This window comes from Perca fluviatilis, chromosome 12 (assembly GCF_010015445.1).
Source record: "Perca fluviatilis chromosome 12, GENO_Pfluv_1.0, whole genome shotgun sequence".
Taxonomy (NCBI): domain Eukaryota; kingdom Metazoa; phylum Chordata; class Actinopteri; order Perciformes; family Percidae; genus Perca; species Perca fluviatilis.
This window is the reverse complement of record NC_053123.1, coordinates 34,587,577-34,605,779: the sequence shown is the minus strand read 5'-3', so window position 1 is coordinate 34,605,779 and position 18,203 is coordinate 34,587,577. Positions and strand designations below refer to the sequence as shown.

The 18,203-nt window shown below is 39.7% G+C and overlaps 1 protein-coding gene across 1 annotated transcript; it reads left to right on the top strand.

Moving 5' to 3' along the window:
* Positions 1-10,774: 10,774 nt before the first annotated feature.
* On the top strand, positions 10,775-15,701 carry LOC120570557 (alpha-aspartyl dipeptidase-like). Its single transcript, XM_039818955.1, has 5 exons — positions 10,775-10,912; positions 11,171-11,195; positions 12,169-12,228; positions 13,285-13,367; positions 13,533-15,701. The coding sequence occupies exons 1-5, from the start codon at positions 10,821-10,823 to the stop codon at positions 13,534-13,536; spliced, it is 264 nt and encodes an 87-aa protein (XP_039674889.1). The 5' UTR covers positions 10,775-10,820; the 3' UTR covers positions 13,537-15,701.
* The last annotated feature ends 2,502 nt before the right edge of the window (positions 15,702-18,203 follow it).

Genomic DNA, 18,203 nt, shown 5'->3' with positions numbered 1-18,203 from the left:
AAAAGCTTGAAGACCAGGAAGCAAAAAACACATGAGACTAGCCACGACGACTAGCCTGGCTGACACCAGACCCTTCTCAGCTGTAACTGAGAGTGGGTCTGGGAAAAGTTCATAGACAGTTCATTTCCAAAGGGGCGTCACCAACGGACGCCGCTCAAATGCCTCTGGGCGCAACTGGATAGACCTAAAACCAATCAGAGCAACGATCTGGGTGATGCTGCACATCAGTAGCCGTCATGTTGAAATGTAAACAAAAAGCTGCTTGCTATCATCGTCGTGTAAAGCCCGCCTTAACGGTTGTGATTGGTGCCTTGATTTTGGGGACATTAGAAATGGGTTTGAATGGGCTCTTCGCCAGACTGACTTGCAGAGCAAATCTCAAATTCATGACACGACACGACACAACAAACAATGATACCACACCAGACAGAGACAACACAGAGTAAATACACGATGTAACGAGAAGAAACGAGAGGCAAGTGACACAAGAGCTGGGAAACAGGTGAAAAACATCAGGCAATCACAAGAGCGGGAAAACCAAAATAAAGGAAGTAAAACAAGACAGAAAACCAGAAAATAAAATAGGAAACAGAAAAACAGACCCCTACAATAAGACAAAACACAGAATAAAATACCAAAATCATAACAGTTTGAATATCAAATCTGTCCAACAAAACAGACAGTGAGTGTGTCCTAGCTTTTTTTTGTCTTTGTTTCCTTGTTTTTAGCTCTATGTCTTCTTCTGTTCAAGTACACTTGGAGCAACACAAAAAACACCATTAAAGCTGATTCTGGTTATGGTGAATCCCATTCATCAGCAAACATACTGTACATGTTAGTCTTTATGAATGTGTTTGAAAATACTTTAATCATCTGTCTTCTGCTGAAGTTTGACATACCTATTTTAATAATAAAATCTTTTTTTCATAGTGTTGTCCCCCAAGTTCATCATTGAGTAGCTTAATTTGCAATTCACCAATGGGATTATAAAAGTTCTCCATCTATTATGGCGAATACCAATGAAAATTTGTGCAACTTAACATTTCCATATTCATCAGTAAGTAGCACAAGCCATTGACAGGCTAGTAAAACTCCTGCACACTTAAATGTTTTCAGTTATTGTCTGTTTAAAGTGAAGTGTTATGAGAAGTTGAGAGTAGGGTTTCAGTCAAACTCTATAACATTTATAGAGGACTGAAGTCATGTTGTACAGGGGTTGTATTAAATGATAAATGATCATTCAAATGCCAGATTTTTCAATGGAGTTTGGTGTGGAAAGATAAAGCTTTAGTGCGTAATATTTTTATATTAATGAACATTGTTATGCAGAAAGGGCTAATGAGTGGGCTGCGACTGCTGAACATGTGCCCTGAGCGGTTGGGGGGGGGTTCTGTGCCTTGCTCAAGAGCACCTTGGCAGTGCCCAGGAGGTGAACTGGCATCTCTCCAGCTACCAGTCCACACTCCATACTTCGGTCCGTACAGGGACTTGAACCAGCAATCCTCCAGTTCCCAACCAAGGTTATTATAGTTTTGCATTTTTCATTAGTTTTTATTTTTATTTCGTTTTGACTTTTTGTTTTCAAATTCAGTTAAGTTTTAATCAGTTTTTAAGGTGGGTTTGTTAGTTAAGTTTAGTTTTTAGTTTTTTAAAATGCTTAGTTTTAATTTAGTTTTTATTAGTTTTAGTCTTTTTTTGTAATATGGGTTATTTGTCAGGGTCAAGATTAAAAAATGTCAGAAAAAGTTTTGTGTAATAATAACACAACAAAAACATACAATTTTAGAAATATCTATTCACAATAACACAAGTACATAAAATACACATATGAGCACAAATATGTAAACAGTCTACACAAGACGCCGCAGTAAGTGCAAAATGTGTAAGTGACGTGTGCCAGAGAAAAACCTAAATACCCAATAGACTAAAGAAGAGTTGTATAGATATCAGTGGCGTTAATAAAGGGCGCTCATTTCTATGTAAATACAAGATGTTTCATGCGGTTCCATGGGCGAGGGACGCTGATACATGAATGTCTATGTAAGTCCTTAAACTTTCAACAAGCATGTGACCTGAAGCTGGTCTCTAATTGGTTTCTTGAAGATTCTCCTCCGGGCGCAGCTCGCTGCATCCCTTGCGAATAGAATTGGATACATGTTATTTTATCCAATCTGATTGATTCTCCACACCTGTCATTCAACTTCACACTCTTGGCCGCTACTTGCGCAGGCGATACCGTCACTCCGCCAAAACCTCGCAAGCTGACGATCACACAAATCACTTTAGTAGAGATAATAGCAGCAGCTAAACCAAATTATGTCATTGATTTACAAAAAAAAAACTTTCACAAGGCGTTGGCTGGAAGAAAAAAAGAGGATAAAGGATCTCGGACCGGACCACCAGCAGCAGGCTTGTGACCGAGGACGAAGCTACACCCGGGGCTTCACCATGGGCTTCACCCGCTCTTGTTATGTGAAACGGAGTTGGCTGGCTGGATGTGATGTTAGCAATGCCTTTGCTTTCCCTGTCTTTTATTTCAAATTGTCGGCACTGAGGTTTTGTGGACAACAACGGGGGTAAGAGACCTAAAAAGAAAATGCAAACGTCATGAAATTAGCCGCAGCCATCTTGATAATTGCATGAAGCTAAAATAATTTGGCAGAGTTAGCATTGCTGAAGAACTAGATGAAGGCTACAGGATTGGTATTAGAAAGCACAAGGAAGAGGACACATACTGTCCAGGATAATAGACTGTGTGAAATATTCTGGAGCCTTTGAGTTGGCTTTACGTGGCCATGGTGAGAGTGAGAGCTCAGATAACCCCGGGATATTTTGCGGGTTGGTGGATTTTGTATCCTCTCTTGATGGAGCTTTGAAAGAGCACCTTGACAGCGCCACTGTATTTAAGGGAACATCAAAAACTATACAGAACGAGCTACTGGACTGTATTTTGTCTGTTAAAAAAGAAAAAAATCAAAGAAGTGATTTTTTATCGATCCAGGCAGATGAAACAACAGATCTTGCCACACAGTCCCAAATTGTGCTTGTACTGCGCTACATTGACAACAAAAACAACATGCAGGGATGATTTTAAGAGTTCATCCCTCTGCAGTCAGTTGCAGCTGAGTCCATTGCTACTGCACTAAAAGAGCGTCTTGCTACTATCCTTCCCAAGGATCAGAAAAGTAAGCTCATCTGCCAGGCATATGATGGGGCCAGCGTGATGAGGGGTGCCACTGCAGGTGTTCAGAGGAAAATACAAGATGTGTACCCAAATGTCCACTACATCCACTGCTACGCACATCAGCACATCCTGATAATGCAACAGGCCACCTCTCACATATCCAAGGTGAGAATTTTTGTTTTCCAAGTCACCCAAGCAGACAAGTTTTCTGTATAAAGTGGTTGCCCATTGACTGACAAGATCCAGCAACATCAGATGGAATTTTCATAGCCGTGCCATCAATACTGTTTTTGAGCACAGAAAGGATCTCAATCGCTGTTTTGAGAACATACAAGACTCAGGTGACTTCGACCCCAATACTGTCAGAGAAGCAGGAGCCCTGGCCATGCTACTGGAGGATCAGGATTTTAAGTTCTTTTTGGAACTTCGTCACCACATCATACCACAAGTAGACTTCCTCTATGCCAAGCTCCAGAAGAACATTGATTCGGTCCATATCAAAGAGAGCATCCAACAGTTCCAACAAAGGCTGTACAAGGATACCTTTCCTGAAGATGCATTGAGCAGCACCATGAAAGCGTACCCAATGCTCAGTGGAAGCAAGCTGAAGACAGAGCTCAGTCTCATCTACAGCAAGGAAGAGTTCAAAGCCTGCCATGGTTCTGTGGACCTATTCCAGCTGTCAATCTCGAAGAAGTCTTTTCAAAATCTGTGACTCTATTAAAAGTTGTCATTACCACACCCATGATCACGGCTGAAGCTGAGAGGTCCTTCTCAACCTTGAAAACTTTTCTCAGAAACACCATGACCCAGGAGAGGATGAATGCATTGGCCATGCTGTCCATGGAAAAGAGGCTTGTTACTGAGATGACTGACTTTAATCAGAGAGCTATTAAGAAATTTGCTGGCCAGAAGGAAAGGAGAGCAAAATTAATGTTCAAGTAGTTAACATGCTTTTTGGTAGTAGAGTTATTATTATGTTATAGGTATTAACCCACACTTCCTCCCGCTTTTGGTGTTCCTGCGTATTGTATGAATATTTTATTAAGAGTATGTGTGTACGTGCTAGTTGCAAAAGAGGTGTGTGCAGTCAAATTGAGGAAGTGGTTAAAAGTACTCTGGGCGACCTCTTGATGCACAGAAGGTTAAACTTAAGTCATCAAAATAGTTATGTTCTTATATGGCATATGGAATTTTATAAAGGTTATGAGAACAAGAAGAGGAAGTTGCACCAGGCAGAGGACACAACCCTGTGAGTGTGTGTGTGTGGCAACAGAAGAATCTGCCCGGAGACAGGAGGATTACACCCCATCAAGGAAAAGGATAAAGGTTGAGGGATATTGCAGAACGGGGCTCACAACTTGACTATTTGCTAGCCTGAACTCCGACACCTTTGTCTGAAGCTAGGGATACTCAGTGTCTTTTGTGAACCCACTTATGTGATTGTAACTTATCTGCTGGACTCAGTAAACGTTTCTTAACCTGAATCTATCTTCTCAGAGTTGATCCTTGAGTTTTGTTATCCATAAGTCCTATCAACAAATGCGCAGGAATTAAAGTAGATGGAGTCAGATATGTCAGCCTTCAGGTTTCTTTTTCACCAAAATTCGCATTTCTTCAGCAATTACTAACCAGCAGCTATCGGGTCACCAGTGAAAGCAGGCCTGTAATGTTCTCTGTCCTACGGTTGTCTCCGTTATGCTGCCTGGCCCTGTACCCATACATCCACGCCCTGTACCGGGGTTAGTTTCTGTTTTGGGGAAAGGGGGCTTTGCGTTCTCCTTTACCTTGTTAAGGTAAGCTAGGTTAGCCTCCTTGTGCGCGCTTCTCAAATGTACTTTCAAATTCGTGGGATTTTTCCCTTTAATAAATTGTCCACATATTTTACCACCTTCCACTAAGAGGCACTTGCTTTTATCTGACACAGTCATAATCAAATAGGTCTCTGCCGCTTTCTTCTGACTTTCGGTAACGCCATGATGCCAGGCGAGGGGCATGGACTATTTGTGTTTATTTTGACATTGAATGTGTGTATGTGCTAGTTGCAAAAGAGCTGTGTGCAGTCAAATTGAAGAAGTGGTTAAAAGTAACTCTGGGTGACATCTTGATGCACAGAAGGTTAAGCTTAAGTCATCAAAATAGTTTAGGCTTTATATGGCATAAAAGTAAAAAAAAGTTTAAAGGTTACGAGAACAAGAAGAGGAAGTTGCACCAGGCAGAGGACCCAACCCTGTGAGTGTGTGTGTGTGGCAACAGAAGAATCCGCCCGGAGACAGGAGGATTACACCCCATCAAGGAAAAGGATAAAGGTTGAGGTATATTGGTAACGCCATGATGCCAAGCGAGAGGCACGGACTATGTTGTGTTCAATTTGACATTGAATGTCGGAATTTCTGTGTTCCCAGTCGGAAACTGTAAATGTCTACGGCATAGACTGTATAAAACAGGTCTATGCTCGGAAATATTAACTCTGAAAGAAATAACGTTATTTGCTCTATGAAAGAATGACGAAAAACTAAGGACATTTTTTCGATCATTTTATTTTAGTTAGTTTTTGATTTTTTTGTAATGAATCATTTTTATTTTTAGTTCAGTTAACAACAATGTTTTTTCCCACCTAGTTTTCGTTATTTTGTTCATTTTTGTTAATGATTATAACCTTGGTGCCATAATATCCATAATAATACATCCGGGAGATTTTGGCTTCACTTTGTACAGCCGGAGGAAATGGAGACATGGCTCATTTCACTATCAGAATTTAACCCTTTCGGTCCGATAACATTTGGAAAGTTTAGAATAATAATAATAATAATAATAATAATAATAAAACTAATAATAATAATAATAATACATTTTATTTATATAGCGCTTTTCATGGTACTCAAAGACACTTTACAGTAAAACCAACACATACATCACATTAGTTTAATTTAGTTTAGTTTATTTGTTTATTTGAGCAGTTATTCTGCTCAAAGGGAGTGGGCAGAAGCAAAAGAGCTTATAGGCGCCCCCCCCCATAAAATAATACAATAAAATTTCTCATTTCACAATAGTACAAAAAAACATATTGCAAAACAACACAACGAAATAATATCAAACAAACAATATAACAATCAAAACAAATACAAAACAGAACAAAAAAGGATTATATACACTTCCAATGGTAGAAATACTCCTAATGGCTAATCATTTCTTCTTCTTTATACTTGTCGAAAATCTTTTGTTTGTGTCTATATTTAAAAAGGTTGATATTTGGACATTGTTTCATCTCCATCTTCAACTTATTCCACAAATGCACCCCATTAACTGTAAGGCTAAAACTTTTCAAAGTTGTACTATGTTTCTGCGTCCTAAAGTTTAAATCATCACGTAATTCATAACCACCAGTACGTTCTTGGAACCTTCCTTGTATTTGGCTTGGTAACAATTTGTTAAAAACATTAAAAACAAATAAAACCAATACATAAAAAAAGCATATTAAAAGCAATTAAAAACAATAAAACCAGTAACTATCAGGTGAGAAATGTAAGAATATTGTATATGGAAAGCTAATCTGAAGAGGTTGCAATGGTGAAAGCTTTGTCACCACCAGGTACGGTGCTTGGTCCTGAGTTGTGGGGAGAGGAGGCTTGCATCAGAGGAGCGGAGGTTACGGGGGGGAGTGGCAGGATGTAAAGAGCTGCATGATTAAATCACTCATCATAAATTATCTTTTTTTTTTGTATGAGGTAGAAGCATTTTAATTAGAGGTCGACCGATATGGGTTTTCTCAGGCTGATGCCGATGCCGATCTTTTGAAATCAGGGTCGGCCGATGGCCGATATATGCTGCCGATTATTTTTGGCCGATATTTGCTTGTTTTTAACCTCTATTTGAAAGATAAAATTTAACACTAATAAGTACTTAAGATACACAAAATTTCTCAACAAAAACATTTATTGAACACTTGAACACCAGTCTGCACTTGTATACTTACATTAAACATGTATAATGTAAAAACATATATTGTATAAATAAACAAAACGGGTAAGAAGAAAGAAAGAAAGAAAATAAACTTAACTTTGTCAAATAAACTTTTCAATGAAAAGATAAAGTTTAGTGCACTTAGCAGCATTTATCAAACATCTGAGAACAATAAAATAAATTGACCATTTTAACAATAGTAGTGCTGACACACAGTAGCAACCAGCAGCATTTCTTTGTTTGCGTTGGCTGGGTGAAGCGCTGCCATAAGGGGGTGGTTTTCTTTTCAGCCATCAGACTTAATGACTAAAAAAGGGGGAAAATACAAGGTTAAGTTAGTATTTTTGTATATCATCTTCTTCAAGTCATTTTATAGATAGGTATAGATATAAAATCTAACATTTGTTTTATAAATCAGATAATAATTCAGTGCATTGTATGTGATACAAGGCTAAAAACGTTTCTATCATCTTCCCAAAAACTGTCCTGAAACATGTATTTTTGGTTTGTTTTGTATGTTGACTGACAAAGCCAAATGGACAAAACCTAATTATCGCAAAAGGGGGGAAAACAACTTTAGGCCATATGGTCAAAATTAAATGATTTAATAATAATGTAATAACTATAACAATAAGGTATTTCACTAGTAAATTGCTGTTGAACGACAAAAACAACCACCATGGCAAAAGGGTATTTTACAACAACTTTGAATGCACCGCGAAGCACCGTCTGTGTTGTTCTTCAGACAAGTAGCTAAACAACCGCAGCTGCACACTGCTTAACATGCTGCTGTTGGATCCTATACAGTGAAATAAATCACACTTCACACAGCATTTTAATTGTGTTTAATCCATCTGCTAGCTAACGGTAGGCTAACGTTAGCTGCTGATGAGTGTAATGTTAACTAGCGTCACATGCTGCAATGTTTCTCTTATTCTAACATTCGTTTTCGGAGCATCAGAGAGCAACGCAGGCATATCAGTGGCGACCGAAATGAGTCACAGAAATCCGCATTGCTATTCGGTCCGGTAGATACGGGTCGTTAAGGCACAGGTGCCATATTAGCAGCTAGTCTACTCTGTACCAACCCTAGCAACGACGCTAGCAAAGCAAAGCCAGTCCTTCACTAGCCTATGGTGCGGTGGTCTCTTTTAATTACAACTTCTTTCTCTGCATTGAGTTGACAACCCTCTCAAATATAGACACGCAAACAGAACAAATAATACAAGTCTCAGATCCTGTTACGGGTGAGGGAAGTAGAGGACCCAAAATGCAGAGAGAGCAGGCAGGCTGGCAAGCAAACGTTGAAGTGGAGGATTTAATAAAAACAAAAAAAGCGGCAGTACAAAGACTGGAAAACTCACAAAAAATAAACTGACGGGAAAAACATAGGCAGGAGCAAACTGACGCAGGCACAAACACAAGGCACAGGGAGGAAACACAAGGGCATGACTACAAAACAATCTGACACAAGACAAGGGGAACACAGAGGCTAAATACATGAGGTGATGGGTAAATCAGAAACAGCTGAGACAACAGGTGAAGCACATCAGGGCGGGGCAGGACAATCAACAAAGGCGGGAAACAGAAAGCAAAGCTAGACATGACAAGACAGAAGACCAGACTATCAAAATAAAACAGGAAGCAGGACAAACAGACAAAACATGACATAACCTAACTACAGACACTTGACACAACACTAGGCAACACAAGGGATAACAGAGAATACAGGAATAAACCAAAACACACAAGACACAGAACAGAGTACATCAACACAACAAGGAACAGAAAGTTACAGAAAGTGCAGACATAAAACACTGAAACCATAACAGATCCACTGTCTTTGATTGCAAAATTCTAGCTTAATTATTGTGACATGACAGCATGACATGAGAGCTATCAATATCTAAAGTAGCCGAACGTCATGTCGCCTATTCATGTTTTTTCTCGAAGTTGGCAGTAACATGTCATACGTTTTTCATTAAATATATAGGACTTATAAGAATTTAATCCTTACCGTTTTCTCCGAGGAACAGCTCCTTCCTTAGGCACTGGATGGGTTCTGCTCACTCTGCTGGTAATTTATTCTAGGGGCAGCAAACACGTGTTCCACAACAACAACAACACCAGGCTGCCCACAGATGCGCCTGCCTATTAATCGGCTTGATATTGGCCGATGCCGATTAATCGGTCGACCTCTAATTTTAATTTTGTAGTTTTTCAAAGTATAGTTTACTTATTTATACTACTGGGTAGATTAGTGTTAGTACAGCTTCATATCAGCGTTTTTAAATGTAAAAAGTAACTAACTTTACCTCTGAGATTTAGTGTTGAGAAGTATACAGTGAAAAAAAGGAAATACCCAAATGTTCCATCTCTTACTGGAAGTTTTATTTAACAAGTGTTTCCTCATTTTTTTTATATGCACCACCATGTCAATCAGCAATTCAAACATGTTCTCAGGTTTCAATATTTCAGATGCCACGTTGCTTGCAAAGAAGTCTCTCTGCAGACTGGAAAAGAAGGGCGTCACTTAAAGGATCCTGCAGCGCTTTCAACATGCTTTGATAAACTATAAAGACTGGACATTTTCTATCAGTCATCAGCTTGTTGTTCTGTGTCAGGCAATCATCACCTCAGCAAAGGTAATTATATTTCAATTTATTATCACATTTAATCTGTATTCATCGAGAGGACATTTAATATTTTGAGAACACTTAGTGTATTTAATATTTAGACATTTTAAATATTAGTTAATCTATTTAATGTCAAACCATATCTATATTATATGATGCACTTATAACTAGCTGGATACTTTAATTTGATAAATGGCTCACTGATCACAGTTATTAATTTTCTGCATTTATGTCCTTGTCTGCAGTATGTTGACTTTGTTTAACGTCTTTCCACTAGGGGTGTTACGGTTCACAAAACCCACGGTTCGGTTCGTATCACGGTTTTAGGGTCACGGTTTTCGGTTCTGTACGGTTCTTGTTATTTTTTCTTTTAATCTTTAACACTCCAGAATATACTTCAGCATATGATATATAGCTCAAATTAGCATATTGAATGCATGTTGCACAAAACATGCACACAGTGGCAGTTCTATATATTGTTTTATTTCATCATAGGTACCATGAAATCCAAAATGTTCCCACACACCAGACTATAAACGACGCTGGCGCATCCTCCAGCTCTGGGCAGCCTCTCTCCCACTTGACATTTCTGCACGTGACGTGACGTGACCTGCGCGCGCACCTCCCACTTGACTGAGGGGCGGTTGACGGTGTCTCTCAAAAGCTGACGAAAATCTTTTAAACTGACCTTTGTCGATCTGAAATGAAGACAGATTCAGCAACTGCATGGCCTATTTCTCGCTTAAAATGTTTTCAGAAACACGTTTCGGTGAACTATTTTAGTACAATATGAGATCGTACTCTGAACGAGCCGCCATGAAATTAGGGACCAGCCAGACCCATGTGACGCTATCGTCCAATCAGCTGCCATGGGTTGCGTTTGTTCATCATTTCCAGTTAGTGTTTTAACATAGGTGTATAAAGTGGACACTACGACAGTAAGAGGTTAGTGCAGCTTAACAGTGTACTGACGAACCGTGCGGTACACACATGCTCCGAACCGAGACTAGCAAACCGAGCGGTTCGGGTGTTTTTTCATGAACCGTGCCATCTCTACTTTCCACAGATGGCATCAGGCTTTCTGTTTGCTTTGTTGCTCTGTTTGTCCATCGGACTGTTGGCTGCATCTGTAAGTAAAAACTATGCAAATATTACATTATACAATGCAGTGGTTTCCCAACCTGTAATATTATGAGACAGTTATTAAATAATGTTACTAGTTTTAATGTAGGCTGAGTGTAAACTGTAAGCTGAAACATTAGATAAGTTTGTTCTGTGAAGCTCTTTGGGCTGCATGTTTGTATCAAAGGTGCTATATAAATAAAGTGGAGTTGAGTAATCCTGTAATTAGACTGCTCGTGTTTAATACGTCTTTTTGTGATCACAGTGTTGTGGACAAACCTCCTGCCCAGGTCAGTACAGTATCTCTGACTAATTGCTCTGATTGTATTTGACTTGTTTGTTCATACAGTGTTACATAGGGGTTTGTATTTTTTTGTTGTATGTGTGTGCGCCTCCTTCCTCTCTTCTCCATGTTGGTTTGTCTTGCATTTTTCAACTTGCAGACTTTACTAATCTAATATCTAGACCTAATATCTTGGATATAAAAGAGATTCTCAGAGAACTTCTGCTGTAAATTGTACAAGCAACAAGCAACTCTTAGATATGTTTTATAATGCACCAACTTAATGTTTACATTTAGAACTGAGTCCCAAAAAGTTTGTTTAAAGTACGTTTTACTTAACAGGAGTAACATGAGTTTGTCATTCACAAACTACACCAGTCGTCAACACAAAATATAATGCAACTGTCAACTTTAGCAGTGGAGTAGAGTGACCATAAAACAACTCTACTATATCTATTTTTTAGCTGATAAAAAGTGATTCGGCACGATTAGCTACAGCAGCAGCAGTTGCAACACACTCATGGAGGCGATTAAGGTACTTTAAAACCCTTAGCACCCTTTTGCCCCTACTTGCGTCAAAAAATACACTTTTTTTCAGAGTCATAACTCGGTCAAATCTGAACACACAGACATGAAAAACAAATTCAGATTCAGTCTGACTTACATGTTAATGTGATGTAATTATCTCTGATGTCAATGGTGAATAAACGTCCATAAATCTGCCTAGAAATAATAAAAAAAATACGCTCCCTATAACTGCAGAACTTCTAAAATCTAGATGTTTAAATATTTTCGTGAGTATAAAGTATTCCAGCGATAGTTGTCTGTACATCCATTTAAACTTCAATCAGGAGCTGCTAACAGATGATTCGGCATACTTCTAATGGACACACAATGAATGAATGTAAACAAATATAGGCTAGAACAACAGGGCTCCGTGGTAACCTTATACTTCATTTGACTTTGTTATTCTTGTGCAGGAGACCAGAGAGCAGAGGATCACTCAGTACCATGAGGAAGCTGACACTCCAAGTGTCCTGGTGAGACTACAAACTCCAAACTATTTCCATGTTTACCTTTTGTTTGTCTCGATAAAGTCAGTGGTATGTACATGTCTACAGCACTAATCCCAACAACTGTCATGTCATACTCTCAGTTCCTCTTCTTAAATGCTCGCTTCCAGTCAGCCATTATTTAAGATCACTGGTAAAGGATGAGTGGGAATGTTGAAAAGCTAGCAAGATTTGAAAGTTGCATCTCCTCAATCTGCATCTGCAGCCTTTGTAGTGAAGACTAGAGTAGTCGGGTCAGACTTTCTTTTCCGTTTTAGCAGGGCGCAAGTACAGGCAGCAGCGGCAACAGTTTTTTCCTCCGTCCTCCTGTATACTTGCAGTAACTCCGGCAACGACATTCTTTGAGTTCAGGCTCGTTCGCGGGAGGGGTAGAGTAGGCCCGCTGTGCCTACGCAAGGAGGCATTTCATAGTTTTTTTCCAAGCGCACCACCAGGTTTTGATTGGTGGGCGTGTTTACAGGATTACAAAAGCTACAGGTGACGGATCTTTTTCGCTCCTTTTTCAGAGCCCATAAGTTATTTATATTATCAGGGTGTAAAGACCATTTAAAACAATATATATAAAAAAGTGTGTATTGGGAATAGTTACCAACCCTGCCTTTAAATTAGCTTGGAAAGATGTTGCACACTTCCTTCACAGAAATGAAATGATTCCAGAGGATCAATGTACATAATTCCCTCCCTTTACAGTTACGCTTTTATTGTGAAAAACTTGCTGGATGTGTTGACTTAATTTTAGAAATAACATCGCAAAATTACTAAGAATTCTGATGGCAAATCTGCTGCTGTTATTTTTGTAAACTGTGAACTGTGTTGATTGGAAATTTTTTTGTCAACCGAATTCATGTAATCAATGATCTTAGCATTGTAATGATGGCAATAGAGCTGTGGAAATTTACCAAATACAGCCACAATATTAGCACAATATTTTCAATGTTTTATTGCCTTTATTTGTTTGAGAAGGCCGCAGACAAATACCGGCTTTTTATCAGATATATTTACGGTCATTTTGTGCCTCTTCAGGGTCTGAGGGAGGGATCCCTGCTGCTGGTGGAGGGAAACAAAGCCACACTACTGGGAACCACCAAGGCCAGACTCTTCACCAGGTAAAGTTAACACACACACGTCTCTTTCACACATCATGCACTGCACCCTGATCTAATCTAACATTACCTGGAGGAGCTATATGTGCGGCGGGCTTTGAAGCATATTGAACATAAGCTGCATCTCATGGCCCTTATCTGATGGCTCCTCGACTCCTCACTTCTCAGCTGAACTGGAAGTTGTTATGTCCCTCCTCGGTGAAGGCAAAGCTCTTATTTCTGCCACGAGGAGCGAGCATTGAGGAGGAATCATCGAGGAGCTATGAGTGAGGATACAGAGCGCAGTCTTCCTGGAAGCCGTGCAGCTGATAAATTCATTTGTTGCTTCAGAGGAAAGGACGTCTCATTCCTCTAAAAACCATTTGCTCGTTGCCTCTCTTCTCCTATGATTTCCTCATGTCGCTCCAGGGCTTCCTTGGTGGAAGGGACTAACATGCGAGGAAGGGAGGCAAGTAGAGGAGTCAGGGATGCAATTTAAGCGATATGAGATGCAGCTATTAGTGTCGAAACAGTTGGCCCTCTGGCCCAAAAAAAACATTAAACTTTACAGTAAAACTTTCCCCACAGATTTACATGGAGAAAGAGATGTCTGTAAATCAGTGGAGACATTTTTTGGGCCATCACATCCCTCCATGAAATGACTTGTTTCACTTTCAGAATTTGATCCATTCGGTCCGATAACATGTGGAAAGTGTAAAAGAGCCGCATGATTAAATCATTTAATCCCCATTTAAGTTAGCGGAGCACTAAACAGGAATGTCCATATCAGTTGGACTAGACTTTAAATGGTATTCACTGTACCCTGCCAATTCAAGGAACGGCAAGAGGCTCGGTTGTCTTTGACTAAATTACGAACTGGCTTAGTGGTGTAATCTGTGTCATGTCCTGCCTCCTGCACACTCTACCAAAACGCCACCGCTTGCCCAAACCAAACAGAAGATTTCTAGAAAGTGAGAATGCATCTGACACGGCCAATCTCTTGTTCTGTGCTACATGTGAGAAAGGGAAACTCCGGACTATGTTTGCACCTGACTCTACAGAGTTCATAATAGGAAAGAAAAAAGTGTTGGAAGAAGTATTCAGATCCTTTAGGGTTAGGGCTGCAGTGAAAATGTTACTTCAGTAAAAGTCTCTAAGCATCATCAGGAAAATGTAGTTAAAGAATTAAAAGTAGAGAACTCTCTTCCCAGGACTCTCTTCAGCTGGACTTGTAGGCCATTATATTGTTGGCTAGTTTCATTTAGAGTAAAACTAGATTTTATAAACTACATGTGTTTTGCGTGCAGAAATCTTATTGTGAAAAGTAACTAGTAACTAAAGCTGTAACAGATGAATGTAGTGGAGTAAAAAGCACAATGTTTCTCTCTGAAATGTAGCAGAGTAGAAGTAGAAAGTGGCATGAAAAGAAAAGTCTCAAGTAAAGTACAAGTACCTCAAAATTTGGACTTGAGTATATGTTACAGTTACATTCCACAAGGCAAGCATGTGACCTCAAGCTGGTCTGTCTCTAATTGGTTTCTTGAAGATTCTCCTCCAGGCGCACTGCATCCCTGGCGAATCAGAATTGGATATGTGTTATTTTATCCAATCTGATTGATTCTTGACACCTGTCATTCAACTTCACGCTCTTGGCCGCTTAACATACCATCACTCTGCCAAAACCTTGCAAGCTGACAATCACACAAATCACTTTTGTAGAGATAATGGCAGCAGCTAAACCAAATTATGTCATTGATCTTCCAAAAAACCCTTTCACAAGGCGTTCGCTGGAAGAAAAAAAGAGGATAATGGATCTCGGACCGGACCACCAGCAGCAGGCCAGTGACCGAGGACGAAGCTACACCGTGGGCTTCACCGTGGGCTTCACGAAACATTATTATGCGAAACAGAGTTGGCTGGCTGGATGTGATGTTATCAATGCCTTTGCTTTCCCTGTAATTTATTTCAAAGTGTCGGCACTGAGGTTTTGTGGACAACAACGGGGGTAAGACTCTTACCCCCGTTTCATGCTATTATCAAGATGGCTGCGGCTAATTTCATGACGTTTCTTAAAGAAAATGCAAACGTCATGAAATTAGCCGCAGCCATCTTGATAATAGCATGAAGCTAACAAAATTTGGCAGAGTTAGCATTGCTGAAGAACTAGATGAAGGCTACAGGATTGGCATTAGAAAGCACAAGGAAGAGGACACTTACTGTCCAGGATAATAGAGTGTGTGAAATATTGTGGAGCATTTGAGCACAGAAAGGATCTGAATCTCTGTTTTGAGAACATACAAGACTCAGGTGACTTCGACCCCAATACTGTCAGAGAAGCAGGAGCCCTGGGCATGCTACTGGAGGATCAGGATTTTAAGTTCTTTTGGAACTTCGTCACCACATCCTGCCACATGTAGACTTCCTCTATGCCAAGCTCCAGAAGAAGAACATTGATTCGGTCCATATCAAAGAGAGCATCCAACAGTTCCAACAAAGGCTGTACAAGGATACCTTTCCTGAAGATGCATTGAGCAGCACCATGAAAGCGTACCCAATCCTCAGTGGAAGCAAGCAGAAGACAGAGCTCAGTCTCATCTACAGCAAGGAAGAGTTCAAAGCCTGCCATGGTTCTGTGGACCTATTCCAGCTGTCAATCTCGAAGAAGTTTTTTCAAAATCTGTGACTCTATTAAAAGTTGTCATTACCACACCCATGACCACGGCTGAAGCTGAGAGGTCCTTCTCAACCTTGAAAAGAATAAAAACTTTTCTCAGAAACACCATGACCCAGGAGAGGATGAATGCATTGGCCATGCTGTCCATGGAAAAGAGACTTGTTACTGAGATGACTGACTTTAATCAGAGAGTCATTGAGAAATTTGCTGGCCAGAAGGAAAGGAGAGCAAAATGTATGTTCAAGTAGTTAACATGCTTTTTGGTAGTGGATGGGAGGATATAGTTATGTTTGTAACTTGAATCTTGTATCGTATTGTCTTGCTCTTCTTGAATACAGTTGTTTAAATAAAGTACTGCTGGTTGTTTTGCCCAGTTTCAAAGTGCTGATTTCTGTTTATTTTTTTTTTTGTGTGTGTGTGTGTAGTGTGTGTGTGTGTGTGTGTGTGTGTGTGTGTGTAGTGTAAAGTGTGTGTGTGTGTGTGTGTAAAAGTGTGTGTGTGTGTGTGTGTGTGTGTGTGTGTGTGTGTGTGTGTGTGTGTGTGTGTGTGTGTGTGTGTGTGTGTGGCAACAGAAGAATCCGCCTGGAGACAGGAGGATTACATCCCATTAAGGATAAAGGTTGAGGGATATTACAGAATATGTGGACAATTTATTAAAGGGAAAAATCTCACGAATTTAAAAGTACATTTGAGAAGCGCGCACAAGGAGGCTAACCTATCCTACCTTAACCCTTGTGTGGTCCTTCGGGTCACTGGGACCGGAAGGACAACACAAGGGTTAACAAGGTAAAGGAGAACGGACTGTCGCTTTCGTCTGACTTTCGGTACCGCCATGACGCAAGGCGAGGGGCACGGACTATGATGTGTTCAATTTGACATTAAATGTCGCAATTTCTGTGTTCCCAGTCGGAAACTATAAACGTCTACGGCATAGACTGTATAAAACAGGTCTATGGTCGTAAATGTTAACTCTGAAAGAAATAACGTTATTTGCTCTATGAAAGTATGGACAAAGACGAAAACTAAGGACATTTTTTCGATCATTTTATTTTAGTTAGTTTTGCAAACAAACATTACAGTTTTAGTTAGTTATCTTTTTTTTGTAATGCCTCGTTTTTATTTTTATTTCAGTTAACGACAATGTTTTTTCCCACCTAGTTTTCGTTATTTTGTTTGTTTTTGTTAACGATTATAACCTTGGTACCATAATATCCATAATAATACATCCGGGAGATTTTGGCTTCACTTTGTACAGCGGGAGGAAGTGGAGACATCGCTCATTTCACTATCAGAATTTAACCCATTCAATCCGAACATTTGGAAAGTTTATAATAATACATTTTATTTATATAGCGCTTTTCATGGTACTCAAAGACATTTTACAGTAAAGACAGCACATGCATCACATTAAAAACATAAGCCATAAAATCAACACATAAAACAAGCATATTAAAAGCAATTCAAAACAATAAAAGCAGTAACTATCAGGTGAGAAATGTAAGACTATTGTATGTGGAAAGCTAATCTGAAGAGGTGTGTTTTGAATGTGTCCAGGTCAGTACAGTCATGGATGTGTATGGGTAGGGAGTTCCAGAGGGAGGGGACTGCAATGGTGAAAGCTCTGTCACCCTAGGTAGGGTGCTTGGTCCTGAGTGGTGGGGAGAGGAGGTTTGTGTCAGAGGAGCAGAGGTTACGGGGGAGATTGTAGCGGTGGAGATCTGTGAGTTAGGAAGGTGCATGGTTATGGAGGGCTTTGTGACTGAGGAGGAGAACTTTAAACTGGATGCGTTGGGTAACAAGGAGCCAGTGGAGATTCTGAAGGATGGGAGTGATGTGATCACGGGACGGGTGTGGGTGAGGAGACGGGCAGCAGAGTTTTGGATGTATTGGAGTTTATTTAAGGCTTTTGCAGGTGAATCATATTTTTTTTGTATCAAGTAGAAGCATTTTAATTTTGTAGTTTATCAAAGTATAATTTACTTAATTATACTTTGTATACTACTGGGTAGATTAGTAGTGTTAGTACAGCTTCACATCAGCGTTTTTAATGTAAAAAGTAACTAAGTGTCACATAAATGTAGTGCAGTAAAATGTACCATATTTACCTCAGCGATTTAGTGGAGTAGAAGTATACAGTGAAAAACAGGAAATACCCAAAAGTTCCAACTCTTACTGGAAGAAGTTAT